This window comes from Tachypleus tridentatus, unplaced genomic scaffold, assembly GCF_004210375.1.
Source record: "Tachypleus tridentatus isolate NWPU-2018 unplaced genomic scaffold, ASM421037v1 Hic_cluster_1, whole genome shotgun sequence".
In the NCBI taxonomy this organism is placed as follows: Eukaryota; Metazoa; Arthropoda; class Merostomata; order Xiphosura; family Limulidae; genus Tachypleus; species Tachypleus tridentatus.
In genome coordinates this window covers 32,574,365-32,592,800 of record NW_027467777.1, presented here as the reverse complement: position 1 = coordinate 32,592,800, position 18,436 = coordinate 32,574,365, and the positions used below count along the sequence as shown (strand labels likewise).

General features: G+C 34.8%; 2 protein-coding genes across 2 annotated transcripts; one reads left to right on the top strand and one right to left on the bottom strand.

Moving 5' to 3' along the window:
- Positions 1 to 54: 54 nt before the first annotated feature.
- LOC143241753 (dual specificity protein phosphatase 23-like) lies at positions 55 to 1,366 on the bottom strand. Its single transcript, XM_076484976.1, has 2 exons — positions 944 to 1,366; positions 55 to 288 (listed from the first exon to the last, which is right to left on the bottom strand). The coding sequence occupies exons 1-2, from the start codon at positions 1,181 to 1,183 to the stop codon at positions 55 to 57; spliced, it is 474 nt and encodes a 157-aa protein (XP_076341091.1). The 5' UTR covers positions 1,184 to 1,366.
- Positions 1,367 to 2,592: 1,226 nt separating this feature from the next.
- Positions 2,593 to 17,673, top strand: LOC143241670 (uncharacterized). Its single transcript, XM_076484898.1, has 7 exons — positions 2,593 to 2,858; positions 5,264 to 5,330; positions 7,182 to 7,234; positions 8,305 to 8,397; positions 11,095 to 11,190; positions 11,659 to 11,721; positions 14,210 to 17,673. The coding sequence occupies exons 1-7, from the start codon at positions 2,781 to 2,783 to the stop codon at positions 17,078 to 17,080; spliced, it is 3,321 nt and encodes a 1,106-aa protein (XP_076341013.1). The 5' UTR covers positions 2,593 to 2,780; the 3' UTR covers positions 17,081 to 17,673.
- Positions 17,674 to 18,436: the final 763 nt, after the last annotated feature.

The following is an 18,436-nucleotide window of genomic DNA, read 5'->3' as shown; positions in this document are numbered from 1 at the left end:
AAAAGAAGATGTAATCGTTTCTTGTTTGAAAATTACTTGTTATTAAATACATATTTAACTATGCTGAATCCATAATACCACAGTTATAATTTTAATTATAATTTTACACAGGTATATATGATAATCCATGACAGTTGCCTCTTGTGAGTAAGTCTCAACAGAACCTGGTCGGAGTTTCCTAACCATGTCGACAGCATCTCTGGGAGACATACTATGAAATTTGACAAAATAACATGCCAGCATTGTTCCTGTCCGGCCTCTGCCCATCCTGCAATGTACTCCAACAGCCTGTGAGAAACCCAACCAGACTTTTACAAAACTACAGTACCAAAAATTTGAATAAGCATATCAATGTATGTTTAACACAAATGTTTTGATTGCATATTAAGAAACATACATTAGTTTCAAATGAAAATAAAACACACAAAATTAAATATTATGATATTTAAGTTATATCTTAAAGAAACATTTCAATATATCTTTTGGAGATTGTTAACATGCCTTTTTGACACATGTACTAACTTTAATAACTAACCCTATTTCTTTTGCATTTAAACTTGCTAGTTGTTTAATTATAGATTACCAATGTGATGGTATTGACACTAGGTATAATTTTACATTCTAACTGGAAAATTAATTAATAATCAGTTATGCTTTGATGTTAACTACTGGTAGAAATAAAAATATATTGTAAGGTTTAACAGCCTGCAGCATAGTAAATTAAAATTTACTGTAGCATTACTACATTAAATCATGTTTTATTTGTATTTATACCTGCTTAATATTAGTACTACTACTTGTAAGCAGGTATAGAACTCAAGTTCTATTAATAGTATATATTTATTTTAGTAGATTAAATAACACGAATATTTCACGTCATAGAGTTAACTTTTAAAACTTAATTATAAACTTGCCTCTCTTTCTTAAAGGCTTTATCACATACTTTCATAAATTTCTCAATCTGAGTTATGGTTGGAGGATCAAATTCTCGTATTTTTATTTCAGTCCATTCCAATTCGGGAAAAGCGTGAATGAACGGACGTTTTTCCGGCGATAAGGTCACTAAATGGACAATACCGCTATCTATCAAATATCGAAGATTGGCGGGTGTGGAAGGCCATCCGAAAGCAGCGAGTTTTCCGTCCTCTATCCACGAAAAGTATCTAGGCGGATATGAACCCATTTTCCATACATAAAATAAGTATATATAATTATTTTAATCATTGATAACTAGTTATTTTAATTATAAAGGTAATAAGCAAATAACATCACGTGAAATCTACACTTTATAAATATATACAACTTTCAACTGGACATATAAAACGAACCATTTTCTTACATAATACAGAAAGATGCTGCCGCTAGATGACGCTGGGAAATCCCTTAAACAAAAATATGTTGAACTATCTTAAAAATATTTAGCACTGTTATTTGTTTGTTTTAAATTTCGCGCATGCTACCCGAGGGCTATCTGCACTAGCTGTCCCTAATTTTGCAGTGTAAGACTAGAGGGAAAACAGCTAGTCATCATCACCCACCGCCATCTCTTGGGCTACTCTTTTTACCGGCGAATAGTGGGATTGACCGTAACATTATAACGCCCCCACGGCTGAAGGGGTGTGCATGTTTGGTGTGACGGGGACTCAAACCTGCGACCCTCAGATTACGAGTCGAGTGACTTAACCACCGGGCCTTTAGCAGTGTTACGTAGATGATAAGTGAATATTTCACATACAATGTTACGGACTTTGCTCAACATAAACACTCAATAGTGAAAAAAAAATAAAAAAATTCCGAAAACGTGTCATGTATTAGTTACTATTGGTAGTTGCTCTCAGGATACCAGAAAATATGAATCCCAGCTGGTTTTTCAATTATTTCAGTATCCTAAAGGATAACACTATAGTGTTTTTTTATAAATGTAACTCTAAATAGTTTTTATTTGTTGTTAAGCGCAGAACTATGCATACAATGGGCTCTCTGTGCTCCGCTCACCGTAGGTGTCACAGCCTGATTTTCAGCTTGCTCCCGAGCCACTAATTTGTACATCTAATTTGGTTATGGTCATTCAAAAGATCTTATAGGTAGGTGGTAACTTAAGAAAAAAAGAACTTACTTATCATTCTCTTATTCAAATATAGAGTTGCTCATGCCAACAATGTAAAAAATGTATGCAAATACGCAGGATTCCGAGGTTGGTGAGTGGGGCAGTCTCCTTCCATTTTTCTCATAGAATATATCATAGCATACACACGATATTTCTAACAGTTAAGTAAGAAATTTTGTCCATACCCGTATCTTTGGATCCCAACATATACTGTATCTGTGTGTTTAGTATCAAGTTTGTGCCCGAAAATTTTGTTAACAGTGAGGACATCGAACTCGCAAAACTATGCATTTCTATCTTTACAAGTAGAATCATATGAAACAAATAGTTAATTTCTTTTGCTGATTGGAATTTTTTTTTAATATTTTAAACTTCTGTTGAACTAAACGAAATCGTACAGAAATACTGTTACTCTGATTATTGTTGCAGTTAAAACTCGAAACAATACCATGTTTTACTAAAAGAAAAAAATTAAAATACTGACACTGAAGTACTGCTAAAATAGTGTTGTTAAAAAGTATAAACAATTAGAAAAGTCCATATGGAATAAACTAATATTCAGTGATGACGAGAAAATCCCACTTGTAGAGAAAAATAAAGTAATGTCACCTTTTACGTTTACCGATTAATGTTTATACGTTAGCTGTGAATTTGATGTTAGGCCTAATATAAAATGGATCTTGACCAAACTCAAGCAATTGATTTAGAATTTTCTGATGATGAAGATAAAAATGAAGAAGAAAAACAGCAGGTTGGTGGGTTTTTAATACATAAATGATGTTATATTGAGTTTCTTCGTCAAATTATTTTGTAGTTTTTGTTGTGACTTAACGTAATAAACATTAAAATAGCATAGCTTACCGTTATTCATAAAATGATGCCAGTATGTAATAATCGAAAGATTACTTCATTATTCCCGAAAACAAAAAAGGCGACTCGTAATATAAATGACTTCTGTATTTAATTTAAAATTGTAGCATGTATATTTGCGGGCCTCCCAGTAAACTTTTAAAACCTGTATAATTGTTCAAATATTGAGAAAACACATTGACAGCCTGTTTTTTAATGCTTTAGCATTGAAATGTAAAATTATAAAGGAATACAATTAATAAGAATTTTCTTAAATCATAAACATATAATGGTACATTATTCATATAAAGTACTTATACAAATAAAACTGCCGAAAATACTTCAACATATAATACAACAAATAACTGTATTTCTCGTGTTTTTATTAATTTTCTGTTTGTTTTTAATGCTTAAAGAAGAAGTCAGTTTGTTGTCATTTTGAAGATGCTTTAAACTTCATCGTGAAAATCTATCTACCTTATCCAAATTTTGTAAGACATTTTATTGTAGGGAGTATTTCTTATCTTAGGAAGTAAAACGTTTTTATCAACTAGTTCTGACAAGCTGGTATCATAACAAATAAACCATGCAAACTAAAATTGATTTGTTTTCACTTTGTAAAATGCAGATTCAAGCTACGATTTGTTATTAACAGCCTTGAATATATTGTTCTTAAAATACTGAAAATAGACATTAAAAAGAGTAGTTTTAGTAATCTTTCAAACAAAAATAATCATCCCAGAACTTAAATGAAATAAAAGGTACATTTTTTTTAAAAATTAATTTTCTAAAATGTTTTGGGATATTTCATCAGTGACAAAAGATTTGCCATATTAAAGTTTTCAAACTACAGAGGAAGATGTTTATGGTGACTTGTTCAGTTTCTGTCAGTAAAGACTATCTGTAGGGACATTATATAATTAGCTTTTGTCTCAGATGAAGTTATGAAAGTTTAATTTTATATGTATTTTAATATTTAATAAATTCACATTTAAAAGTAAACATAAAAACAAAATCAGGTAATTTACTAAATATTATATTTGGTTATCATGATTAGTCAGACATGCAACAACAAAAGTTACCAAACAATGACACTGTCATCATCATGATTAGTCAGATGTGCAACAACAAAAGTTACCAAACAACAACACTGTCATCATGATTAGTCAGACGTGCAACAACAAAAGTTACCAAACAACGACACTGTCATCATCATGATTAGTCAGACATACAACAACAAAAGTTACCAAACAACGACACTGTCGTCATCATGATTAGTCAGACATACGACAACAAAAGTTACCAAACAACGACACTGTCGTCTTCATGATTAGTCAGACGTAAAACAACAAAAGTTACCAAACAACGACACTGTCCTCATCATGATTAGTCAGGCGTGCAACAACAAAAGTTACCAAACAATGACACTGTCGTCATCATGATTAGTCAGACGTACAACAACAAAAGTTACCAAACAACGACACTGTCGTCATGATTGGTCAAGCTTACAACAACAAAAGTTACGAAACAACGACACTGTCATCATCATGATTAGTCAGACATACAACAACAAAAGTTACGAAACAACGACACTGTCATCATCATGATTAGTCAGACATACAACAACAAAAGTTACGAAACAACGACACTGTCATCATCATGATTAGTCAGACATACAACAACAAAAGTTACCAAACAACGACACTGTCGTCATCATGATTAGTCAGACAAACAACAACAAAAGTTACCAAACAACGACACTGTCGTCATCATGATTAGTCAGACATATAACAACAAAAGTTACCAAACAACGACACTGTCGTCATCATGATTAGTCAGACATAAAACAACAAAAGTTATTAAACAACGACACTGTAGTCCTCGTGATTTACCACAATGCTCAGAATTAGAACATTAGTGTGTAATTATAAAACTAACAGAAATTAAACTTTTCACAAAGATATGATATAGCAACAGTATTGTAGACAACCATACAACAGTAACTTTTTGGTAATGTTTACATGATGTTTGCTTAAAACAAATATTTTTACCATACAGAGTTAATGAAAGTTCTAAGTTTATAACTTACTTTTATTAAGTAACTTGTAAATTGGGTTATTTGTATTTTCAAATTATGATTTGCTTAGCTGGGGCTTAGGTGCACAGTTATGGATTAATGTGTGTTTGTGAACAGTTTTACTAATTTAAAGTTATTTTTCTACCATTTTTATTATTTTTTTATAAAAACTGAGACAATAAGAATTGAATGAAATATTCTATTTCATATAAGTTTTATTTTATTACTAGGTTGCATACCTGTTGTTTCCAGAACAGCCGGGGGTTGATACATCTTTGAAAATGCCCTTGTTTGAAGGTATTGATGTTGTACTTGGCTGTATTATCCACTAGAGTTGATGTAGTTTTATACATCATAGTTTAAATATGACTAGGTTACTTATGTAATATTGTAGACGATGAAGTCTTGTGTATTTGTGTTCTGCAACTGGAGTGAATTTTAATATTTTATTGGATTTGGCATTGGTTGATAAAAATCTAATATACTAGATTTCATGTGGTAAAATAAAAAAGAACAAAATATGATAAGAAACGACTTAGAAAATAAACATAAGTAGAAAATGTTTAACAATATACGAATTAATAAAATTATGTGATCAGATTACAAAGTGACCCAGTTACACGAAGTGTATGTGATCAGGTTATGAAGTGACCCAGATACACGAGGGTGTGTGTGTATGTGATCAGGTCATAATGTGACCCAGTGACATGAGTGTGTATGTGATCAGATTAAAGTGACCCAGATACACGAGTGTGTGTGTGTATGTGATCAGATTACAAAGTGACCCAGTTACACGAGTGTGTATGTGATCAGGTTATGAAGTGACCCAGATACACGTGTGTGTGTGTATGTGATCAGATTACAAAGTGACCCAGTTACATGAGTGTGTGTGATCAGGTCATAAAGTGACCCAGTTACACGAGTGTGTGTGATCAGGTCATAATGTGACCCAGTTACACAAAGTGTGTGTGGTTAGGTTACAAAGTGACCCAGTTACAAGTATGTGTGTGAGATGAGATTATGAAGTGACCCAGGTACAAGACTGTGTGTGGTTAGGTTACAAAGCGACCCAGTTACAAGTATGTGTGTGAGATGAGATTATGAAGTGACCCAGGTACAAGACTGTGTGTGGTTAGGTTATAAAGTGACCCAGTTACATGAGTGTGTATGTGTGATTAGGTTATAAGTGACCCATTTACAAAAGTGTGTGTGTGTGATCAGGTCATAAAGAGACCCAGTTTCAAGAGTGTGTGTATGCAGTGATCAGGTCATGAAGTAACCTAGCTTGACCAATAGGTAAACTCAGAAGACACAGCTGAGCGTCACCTACCAAACATCCATGTTTACAATGTTCTTTCTATTTAGTAATATACAATTAGCATCAAGTAATGTTTATACTTAAAAAATAATGGTAGAAAAAAAGTGTTGTTTTTTTGTTACTCTTAGAAGTAAGAAACTAAAGTAACTTCTACAGTGTGACTGAAGTCTTAATTTATAAAATATTTAGTATCATCTGATGTGAATACTTTTATTTTAAAATTTAATTTTTGTGTTATGGTTAATGGGGGTTTGGGTACTTTATTAATTGTCCAGTTGTATTCAACTCATCGGTTATTTCACAGGAGATACGAGGATGACTAAATGTAGTCAGAATCAGAAAGTTTGTTACTTTCTTCAGGCATGACACTCATTGATAATGTTGAAGATCCTTATATTAATTGAATTAGAATGATAAATCATAGTGGAAATATTTTAAGTTACTTAGTTGTTTAAGTTAATAAAACATGACAACTTAATTATATCAAGTTAATCCCCCAACTCTTATAACTTGTATGTGATCTCTTGTTTGACCAGCATAATCTTGTGGTTTGTAACTTTTGGCAGGAAAGAAAGAAAAGACTATATGATTATTTCTTTGTAGTTGTTACAACATAAAATATAGGAGTATTTAGTAGTTCCATCTAGTGGTGACTTTAGTTATATTTGGCCTTTAGAAATTATGAAAATCCTTCCTCTATCCAATGTTATCCATCTTCGGTTGAGAGGTAAAATAAAATTCATACCATCTTCTTTGTTCAATGATATTTCATGAGGTAAAACTTTTAACAGATGTTTGTATATTACATCAACTTTTCATTCTTATTTTAGGAGAAAATATTATAGGCAGAGATGACAAAGCTGATGTTTGTTTAAGAAACAAGGTGAGATAAAGGACGTGTTATCTGTACTAGAAAATAAACTTCTGTATAATCTGTATGTTATTGTTGTAAATGTATTTTTGTATTAACTTTAAGAATTGTTTTATTTCTACACATCATAGTTGTAAAAGGAAGTTAAAGTCAGATATGTGTATATATTTTCTATCTAAGTTCTTTGAAGACATGTGATACCCAGGCTTTGACTTATACCCATCACAGTTTTCTCTTTTAATTCCAAGGTTAAAGATGTTTGTAAAACAGCTATTCTATAGGTTATACATGAAGGACTTTTAGTGGCACTTGCGTGAAGTGCCAGTCGAGCCTGTCTAAGAGTGACAGAAGGACAACCTAAGAGACAATGCCAAACTCATTCTCTGTTGACGGTTTAGAATAAACTTATAGTTCCACCCTCTGCTATAGCATATCTGTTTTGGAAAAACATGTTGGGGTCCCCCCCCCAGTTAAATAGCTGCTCTCTTAATTAAATTTCTGTATGAGACAGTGCCAGTGTAGATTACAGTGTGTGACAGTGCCAGTGTAGGTTACAGTGTGTGACAGTGCCAGTGTAGATTACGGTGTGTGTGGGGAGTTACAAAATATTTTCTAACAAATACATTTACTTTTACTAATGGAACAATCAGATACATAGGTATTAAAGATTCACTTTTAATTACTTGTATGCCTATTTTAGAGTGTTACGACAGGAGAGAAAGGGGTTGTTCATACTTAAAAGACAGTTATGAATGTCAGTGATACATTGCTCTGTTGGTGTTAACAATGAATTGTGTTAATACCATGATTCCACAGTAATACTAGAGGGATTATCAAAATACGAATTTTGTAATTTGGGACAAGTGGAAATGAATCACACTTTGTTTTCTGTGTGTCTGACATTGGAACAGTCAGTGTATTCATTATACACTATATTGATTTGTGTACTTTCAGCACACTGCCTGATATAGATAAGGAGTAACTCTTCATGACAGTTGTTGAAAACAGTGATTTTAAAGATTTGATATACTTGTAAGCAGCTACTGTGTATTTATATGGACATATTTGTTTTACATGCTTAGGCATTATCAAAACAACATGCTCTGGTTGAAATCCACAACTTCTCAGCTCTAATATGTGATCTGGGAAGTCTGAATAAAACAAGGAAAGGAAAGGTAGGCTGTTATTGTCAGACTCATGTATATTTGTATTGTCATGGATGTAAAATAGTTTCTATGGATAATTATGTCAGTAATTAATAGTTCTTGAATAACCTTAATAACAACTGTATTCCAGGTTTCTAACATTACACTGTAGTCCAGTTTCTAGCCCGCTTTGTAACATGAAACTGTATGTATTCTAGTTTTCTAACATTACACTGTAGTCCAGTTTCTAGCCTGTTTTGTAACATGAAACTCTATGTATTCCAGTTTTCTAACATTACACTGTATTCCAGTTTTCTAACATTACACTGTAGTCCAGTTTCTAACATTGCACTGTATTCCAGTTTCTAACATTACACTGTAGTCCAGTTTCTAACATTGCACTGTATTCCAGTTTTCTAACATTACACTGTATTCCAGTTTTCTAACATTACACTGTAGTCCAGTTTTCTAACATTACACTGTAGTCCAGTTTTCTAACATTACACTGTAGTCCAGTTTCTAGCCTGTTTTGTAACATGAAACACTATGTATTCCAGTTTTCTAACATTACACTGTAGTCCAGTTTCTAGCCTGTCTTGTAACATGAAACTGTATGTATTCCAGTTTTCTAACATTACACTGTAGTCCAGTTTCTAGCCTGTTTTTTAACATGAAACTCTATGTATTCCAGTTTTCTAACATTACACTGTATTCCAGTTTTCTAACATTACACTGTAGTCCAGTTTCTAACATTGCACTGTATTCCAGTTTCTAACATTACACTGTAGTCCAGTTTCTAACATTGCACTGTATTCCAGTTTTCTAACATTACACTGTAGTCCAGTTTTCTAACATTACACTGTAGTCCAGTTTTCTAACATTACACTGTAGTCCAGTTTCTAGCCTGTTTTGTAACATGAAACACTATGTATTCCAGTTTTCTAACATTACACTGTAGTCCAGTTTCTAAACTTGCACTGTATTCCAGTTTTCTAACATTACACTGTATTCCAGTTTTCTAACATTACACTGTAGTCCAGTTTTCTAACATTACACTGTAGTCCAGTTTCTAGCCTGTTTTGTAACATGAAACTGTATGTATTTCAGTTTTCTAACATTACACTGTAGTCCAGTTTCTAGCCTGTTTTGTAACATGAAACTGTATGTATTCCAGTTTTCTAACATTACACTGTAGTCCAGTTTCTAGCCTGTTTTGTAACATGAACTGTATGTATTCCAGTTTTGTAACATGAACTGTATGTATTCCAGTTTTCTAACATGAAACTGTGTGTATTCCAGTTTTCTAACATGAAACTGTAGTCCAGTTTCTAGCCTGTTTTGTAACATGAACTGTATGTATTCCAGTTTTGTAACATGAACTGTATGTATTCCAGTTTTCTAACATGAAACTGTGTGTATTCCAGTTTTCTAACATTACACTGTAGTCCAGTTTCTAGCCTGTTTTGTAACATGAAACTGTATGTATTCCAGTTTTGTAACATGAAACTGTGTGTTTTCCAGTTTTCTAATATTACACTGTAGTCCAGTTTCTAGCCTGTTTTGTAACACCTAACTGTATGTATTCCAGTTTTCTAACATTACACTGTAGTCCAGTTTCTAGCCTGTTTTGTAACATGAACTGTATGTATTCCAGTTTTCTAGCATGAAACTGTGTGTATTCCAGTTTTCTAACATTACACTGTAGTCCAGTTTCTAGCCTGTTTTGTAACATGAAACTGCATGTATTCCAGTTTTCTAACATTACACTGTAGTCCAGTTTCTAGCCTGTTTTGTAACATGAAACTGTATGTATTCCAGTTTTCTAACATTACACTGTAGTCCAGTTTGTAGCCTGTTTTGTAACATGAAACTGCATGTATTCCAGTTTTCTAACATTACACTGTAGTCCAGTTTCTAGCCTGTTTTTCTGACATTATTCAGAAAGCTACAATGTGATACTTTCTACAAAATCGATCCAGTTGTTTTCTAATATTTGTTTTTTTTCTTTCTGAAATAACATTACTTAAAGTAATGAAAACAACAACTTTCTATTTGCACAGTGATTTGGTTACATATATTAACCTGTGAGTTTCTAAATTTGACCCTCAGTAGTTATATTGGTAAATTATGGTAGGGGTTTTGTGGGTCAATAGAAGTAGAAATGTGTGTAATAAAGTTGTGGTAGTTGTTTGATAATTATTATCTGAGTTTGGATAATCACCAGTGTCTAATAATTAATTAATGGTTTTAGTTTTTAATAACTAGATACTTGTTAGTGTTTTAAATATTAATTACTAAAACGTTTTATTCTATTTAGTAATTATTATCTAATTATGAAAATAAAATTACCTGGACTTACTTGGAGCTTATGGACTACTTTACCTAATTACCTTTATTATTAATCCATGACTGATTTAACATGGACATTGGTTACGTTAACGGGTATAACTTAAAATAATCCAATGAACCAAAGTTACTATTAAATCGGTTAATACCACAAAATAATTATCTGACCGTTTAAACCGTCCAAGTCTTGTGAGAACAGTTGACGAGCCTGATGGTTAATTGGTTGTCCAGCATAATTAATACTAGTAACAAAGACAGTGAAAACTGTGGGAATCTACTTGTCTGTATATGTGACTGTTGTAAATTTGTCTTTATGAGGTGTGTTTATTTAATTAAAACTCATCTACTCAAATATGTAAAGTAATTTATGATTTTACACAGCTGTTCCTGAAGCCACATGTTAGGTACAACTTGGAAACAAACGAAAAACTTTTGTTTGGAAATATCCGTGCAAATTTCTGTTGGAGCGAACCTCTGGTATAAGTTCTTTGTTGAATAATACATTTGATGCTTAATTTAAAATGGTTTCTTTTATTAGTACTTTTTATTTGTACAAAAAATCAAATTTTCATTCATATGATTATTGAGGTACTTTATTATTGTCATCACAATATCCTACTCTTTGTTTGATCTGTTACGTGACCTTTAAAAAACAACGTTCAAACTGTGTTGTTTTATATGTTTTAGAGGAAACATATATCGTCAAAATTGTTTTGTTTTCAGTTCAAGACCAATGGTTAAAGTCATAAAAAGTCACTCTGAGTTTATTAATTGTATATACTGCTAACCTTGATTGGATGATACAAATTATAATCACTAGTTTCTATAATGTATTAGGTATTTAACCCCCAAGGGAGATGTCAGTTCTGTTGTGAATGTAAAACCATACAGAAGTTAGGCTGAACTATGACATTTAATAAGATGTTATGTTTTTCTTTCTTACAGCATTACATTCACAAGGATTCAAGTTCTGACACAGAGTCTGAGTCAATGTTACCAGTGCAGAAGGTCAGTAATAACATTTACTAGTCCATTGTATGTCTGCTGGATTCATTTATCGATTCAGGGTGCAAACTTTTATTTGTAAATGTTTCATGTCTGAAGTCTTTTTTTTTTCTGTTGTTCTGCGTATGGGAAACTCAAATTATAAAATGCATAATTTATGTTGATAGAGTTTTTTAGGAATATTATAAATTTCATGCAAGGTAATTATTGATCTGTAATCTATTTTTAACAAGAACTACATGTAATGAAGGTGGTGTTTGTATGTAGATATGAGGAATGCAAAACATACAAGTATTCCTAAAGAATAAGATCTATTGTAGAGACACCTGGTGACTTAATAATTTGTTCACCGTGTCTTTAAAGTTTACTGAGGTGTCATAGTATTGATTGCAAAGCATTTTTACAGACGTTTCAGTTGCTCAGTGGTTTAGGAATGAGGAATTTTTCTTATTATTCCAGTGCAATCCTTCCCTCTGCTTGTAGGATCAACTACTCTCATTTTCTTTCTTCCCTTTATGTACAAACTTTTCTTATTAAGCATGCCACAAGCCTTCTGCAGCCGCCACCCACCCCCCCTTCACCAATAGGAGAACAGTACACTCGCATGATGCACGTGGCTCCCTCTATGAACAAGAACAAGAAGCTGCTGCACATTGATATCTTTCTATAATTTAACTTCATTTCTGTTAAAGTATTCAGATTCCACTACTATTATTCTAGTCGCACGTTTTTTTTCTTCTGTTCACTGATGCAACATTAATTCAAAATTAATGTCGCCACTTTGGGTGTCTCATGTTTGACTGGTGCTTTACCACAGTATTCAGGTGCTGGTAACCTGTCAGGATATTTACCTATGTTTGTTTGCAGGTAGATTATATGGGTCATCTTCTATCTTCAAAACTTTCTGCACTTTCTCCTGAACTTCTAGAACCAGGACAAACAGACTAGGATTTTAATTCATGTTTCCACATCCTGAATTTACTGTCTTTCCATAACTTACCTGAAGATTCTGTTTGGCCTTTCGTGATTTTTTTGTACTTTTTTCTCATGCACGTAATGTTTTGCCATTTGCTACTATGTCTTATGACCCGAGTCCTTCATTATTGCATTGGTTTTTCTCCATCTCTTGACATTTGGGTTCATACAGAACAATTCTCCTCTCGGTTGAGTGATAGTGATAATATGCCTTGTTCTTCATAGTCTTTGGGTCAGTTTGCCTTTTAATATCATTGGATTGACTATTCCTTGGGTTTAGTTTTACCTTTTTGGGGAACAGACCCCAAACCTCTAGTTTGTCTCATCCATGCCCAGTGTTTCCTGATTCGTCTTACTCTCCTGACTCTCTTGCAGTATCTTTACACAGCTCTTCTCCTGCCTGAGGTGCTTCATGGAAATCCTGAAGGAGTTTCAAGGAACATCCTCTGCCTCCTTCCTTCCATGTTGGTTCATTTATCTTCTTTGGCTCTGGCTTTGTAAATGTGGCATATGTGTTGTTGTGACTTTTTAGGTCATGATGCCATCTTATCTCCAAACCCGTTTATCTACTCCTTATCTCTGGGATTTGCATATGGCTCTGTTTTTAAAACATTTCATTTCTGATATGGTGTTAAAGTCCTTGGAGTTTTTGATGGCACCTGTCCAGCGACAACCTACCCTTTCACATATGGTAACTTGTTTATCTGAGTCAGAGCCGGGTGTGGTGCCGATTCTGGATTCCTGTCCTTCGCATATTCAGCCCTTACCTGTCCCTTCTTCTCACAGTGCCAAAGTTTGTTGTTTTTCTCAAAAATGGGTGATATATTGCTAATAATACTGGTAACTATCTGGTAAATTTTGGCCTAGTGGGAGTTTCACTCTCCCTTTGTCACCAATGATTGGGTTTGAATTACTGTATCTTTCTTTGGTTAGGACCACTTTCCCACCTCATTCTCTCCCATGTGGATGTGCTCCTCTCATTTTCTGCCTTGATTTTTTTTTCACATTACACAAATGGACAGAGTTTTCCTGGATCAGAAATGGTTCTTTTACTCTCTTTGTCCATCCTCCTAATCCAGCTAATCTTGTGAGAGAAGGAAAGTACAATATGACAAGTTTTATAATTTTCCTAATGTATTGCTGATAAGTACTTCCCTCCACTTGCACATCTTCCCCACTCACTTCTGGTGCTTCTATCATCTACCAGATTTCAAAGTGATAGTTCAGTAGAGACACCTAGAGTAAATTGCACAATCATGAGTGTACTGTGCTCCTATTGGTGGAGAAGCAACATAGGATGATTTACAAGAGAGACGAGTGGAGGGGTGCAGAAGGCTCGTGACATGCATAATAAAAAGTTCACATATAGAGGGCAGAACCAAACAGGAACAGTAAGGCTTGTGAGGTTAGCGAAGTATCTATTGGAAGTACATTTTCAATATAAAAAAATTGTAACTTCTTAACATATGGAAATGTTTTGTAAAGTGTTATTTGTTACTGTTGTGTTGTCCAACAGGAAGAAGAAAACGAAGAACCACACAGAGAACTTCCACAAAACCAAACAGGTGTGTCTTTAGAAACTGAGAAGAAGGATGGTGGAGAAGAAGGGAACCTTCAGTTGACTGGTAACATTTGTAAGCAAGTTGTACGTACCGAGTCAGAGGTATTTGGTGCTAGTGATAGTGTTTTAGCAACAAGAAGGCATCCAGGAGAGGAAGATGATTGGAAAGGAACTGATGAAACTACTGTAATAGCAACAACCACTCAGCCATTTCAGCCTGATGGTGAAGATGAAAATGACAAGATTGCCATGATGATGGCAGAAACCCAGCCATATGAAGTAGATAGTACTGACAAAGATAATGATGAAACTGAGTTAATGATGGCAGCCACTCAGCCATATGAAGTAGATAGTACTGACAAAGATAATGATAAAACTGAGTTAATGATGGCAGCCACTCAGCCGTATGAAGTAGATAGTACTGACAAAGATAATGATAAAACTGAGTTAATGATGGCAGCCACTCAGCCATATGAAGTAGATAGTACTGACAAAGATAATGATAAAACTGAGTTAATGATGGCAGCCACTCAGCCGTATGAAGTAGATAATATTGCTAAAGATAATGATGAAACTGAGTTGATGATGGCAGCCACTCAACCTTACGAAGACAACAGTGGTAATGAACACAAAGAAACAACTTCTCAGATGGCTGTTGTGGGTGAGTCAGTTAAAACTTTTAGTAAAACAGAGGTGATGATGGAACCCACTCAGATGTACCTGGATGATGATGACGAAACTGACGTAGAAGGTTCTGGTGCAAATGATGAAGTCTTGGAAATGGAGACTCAAGCTTTTGATGAAGAAATTAATTGTAAAGAGACTAAAGATGGTGAAGTTCTGACAACTGGTGCTGATCACATTAAACCTCTTGTCTTTCCAATAGATGGAAGAGACATTGGTAACACCAAAAATAAGAGTTTTAACTCTGGCATAGATTTTCTTGAGAACAGTGATGATGATGATGAAATACTAGATACACCACCACAAGCGTCTGCACGTCCTGCAGAGGAGGAAGATAGGTCGGATGTAAATTTTCAGATGAATGCTGATGTTAGGGATCAGAAACGGAGACTTAGACAGTCTGTTAGTGGAGGTGTAGAAGTGGAATTTGAGGCCAGACTGATGAACTGTACTTCATTAATAGAAGATTCATTATCAAAACAAGATGAAACATTTACTGAAAGTATTCTATGTCCTGCTACTCAGAAAAAATCTGGAAAAGACACCGAAGATGATGAAGATGGTTTTGAGGCGAGAGCACAGACCCCACCTTACGTTGAAGAACTAACAGACGTGACGACTCTTGTTGCAGAGACTCCTCCACGGCTTACGGAATCGACGGATAAACCCTGTTTTGTTGTTTTGCCACGTTTGTCTCGTGATGATGATGGCTGTATTCAAGTTGATGGTCATCTAGCTTCATTAAAGAAAACGGATAAAGGACAAGTGGACGTCAAGCCACTGAAGTCAAAGTCTTTTACAAACCCAGAAAATATTTTGTCAAGAGAGAAAAACAGGGATGAATTAAATAATGAAAGACTGGACTTGGTAAGGGAGTCTGCATTAGTCCATGACCAGTCTTGTACTTATTTTTCTAGGAAGAAGGACACTACATCTGAAAAATGTTATTCTGAGAGTGAAATGTTGGGAAATGATACTTCAAAGGAAATGCTAGCAGCTGAAGAAATGATGGGCAAGACAGATTTTGTTAAAATTCAGAGGAATATCATATCTGAAAAAGCTGTGAGACAAGATGTAACCGTTGAGGGAAAAGAAGAGAAGTCCAAGAGTTATGACTCAAGTACATTGTTAGAAAATATGGGCAAAGAAACTAATGAAACTATGGAAATTAGAAAACCTCACTCGAGCTCAGATGAACAAGAAGAAAGAATAATGGGGGAAAATAAACAACAAGTAATAACAGATGTTAAAGTTTCTAACTTACCAATGAAATGGAATAAAAGAAAACAGAATTTAAAACTCAGTAAGCACAAAGACGTGGTCTTTGAAGAAGAAAGTCATTCACTCGGTGGATTCTCAGGATGTGACAGAAGTAAACGAAGTGGGTGTATAAAAGCAAACAAACAAAACCAGGAAGTACATTTTAAAAAGATGTTTTATACCAACAGTGAAGATATCGCATCACTTGAATCAGGACGTAGAAAAAGTAAAACTAACATTGGTGAGGAGCTAGAAAACAGCCGTACTGCTGACACAAGCACTGAAACTCTCAATACGTCACTTGGATCAGGAAAAAGACGTGGTAGGAAAAGTAAAACTGATGTTGGTGAGGAGCTAGAAAACAGCCGTACTGCTGACACAAACACTGAAACTCTCAATACGTCACTTGGATCAGGAAAAAGACGTGGTAGGAAAAGTAAAACTGATGTTGGTGAGGAGCTAGAAAACAGCCGTACTGCTGACACAAGCACTGAAACTCTCAATACGTCACTTGGATCAGGAAAAAGACATGGTAGGAAAAGTAAAACTGATGTTGGTGAGGAGCTAGAAAACAGCCGTACTGCTGACACAAACACTGAAACTCTCAATACGTCACTTGGATCAGGAAAAAGACGTGGTAGGAAAAGTAAAACTAACATTGGTGAGGAGCTAGAAAACAGCCGTACTGCTGACACAAACACTGAAACTCTCAATACGTCACTTGGATCAGGAAAAAGACATGGTAGGAAAAGTAAAACTGATGTTGGTGAGGAGCTAGAAAACAGCCGTACTGCTGACACAAACACTGAAACTCTCAATCGCCACTTGGATCAGGAAAAAGACGTGGTAGGAAAAGTAAAACTGATGTTGGTGAGGAGCTAGAAAACAGCCGTTACTGCTGACACAAACACTGAAACTCTCAATACGCCACTTGGATCAGGAAAAGACATGGTAGGAAAAGTAAAACTGATGTTGGTGAGGAGCTAGAAAACAGCCGTACTGCTGACACAAACACTGAAACTCTCAATACGTCACTTGGATCAGGAAAAAGACATGGTAGGAAAAGTAAAACTGATGTTGGTGAGGAGCTAGAAAACAGCCGTACTGCTGACACAAACACTGAAACTCTCAATACGTCACTTGGATCAGGAAAAAGACATGGTAGGAAAAGTAAAACTGATGTTGGTGAGGAGCTAGAAAACAGCCGTACTACTGACACAAACACTGAAACTCTCAATACGTCACTTGGATCAGGAAAAAGACATGGTAGGAAAAGTAAAACTGATGTTGGTGAGGAGCTAGAAAACAGCCGTACTACTGACACAAGCACTGAAACTCTCAATACGTCACTTGGATCAGGAAAAAGACGTGGTAGGAAAAGTAAAACTGATGTTGGTGAGGAGCTAGAAAACAGCCGCATCTACTGACACAAGCACTGAAACTCTCAATACGTCCACTTGGATCAGGAAAAAAGACGTGGTAGGAAAAGTAAAACTGACATTGGTGAGGAGCTAGAAAACAGCCGTACTACTGACACAAGCACTGAAACTCTCAATACGTCACTTGGATCAGGAAAAAGACATGGTAGGAAAAGTAAAACTGATGTTGGTGAGGAGCTAGAAAACAGCCGTTACTGCTGACACAAGCACTGAAACTCTCAATACGTCACTTGGATCAGGAAAAAGACATGGTAGGAAAAGTAAAACTGATGTTGGTGAGGAGCTAGAAAACAGCCGTACTACTGACACAAACACTGAAACTCTCAATACGTCACTTGGATCAGGAAAAAGACATGGTAGGAAAAGTAAAACTGATGTTGGTGAGGAGCTAGAAAACAGCCGTACTGCTGACACAAGCACTGAAACTCTCAATACGTCACTTGGATCAGGAAAAAGACGTGGTGGTAAAAGTAAAACCAATGTTGTTCAAGAAGAAAGCAACCAGCAAGGAAAAGAAGGAAACTTGGAACAGACAGAACAAACTTTGTGTATAACCACCACTGAATTTGATTTACAAATTACTGAATCAAAATGGAGTAGAATTAGCAGTGGATCTCTAACAACAGTGGATCCTAAAATGATCGTATCTGAAAGTAATCAGGATGTGTCCTGTACTAAGACAGCAAAACATGTCAAAAAAATTCGAGCAAAAAGAGAAAGAATAACAAAAGCCACAGAGGTAGAAGAAAATAAAATAAACATTTCTCCAGAATCTTTTATTTCAAACAACTCTGAAGTG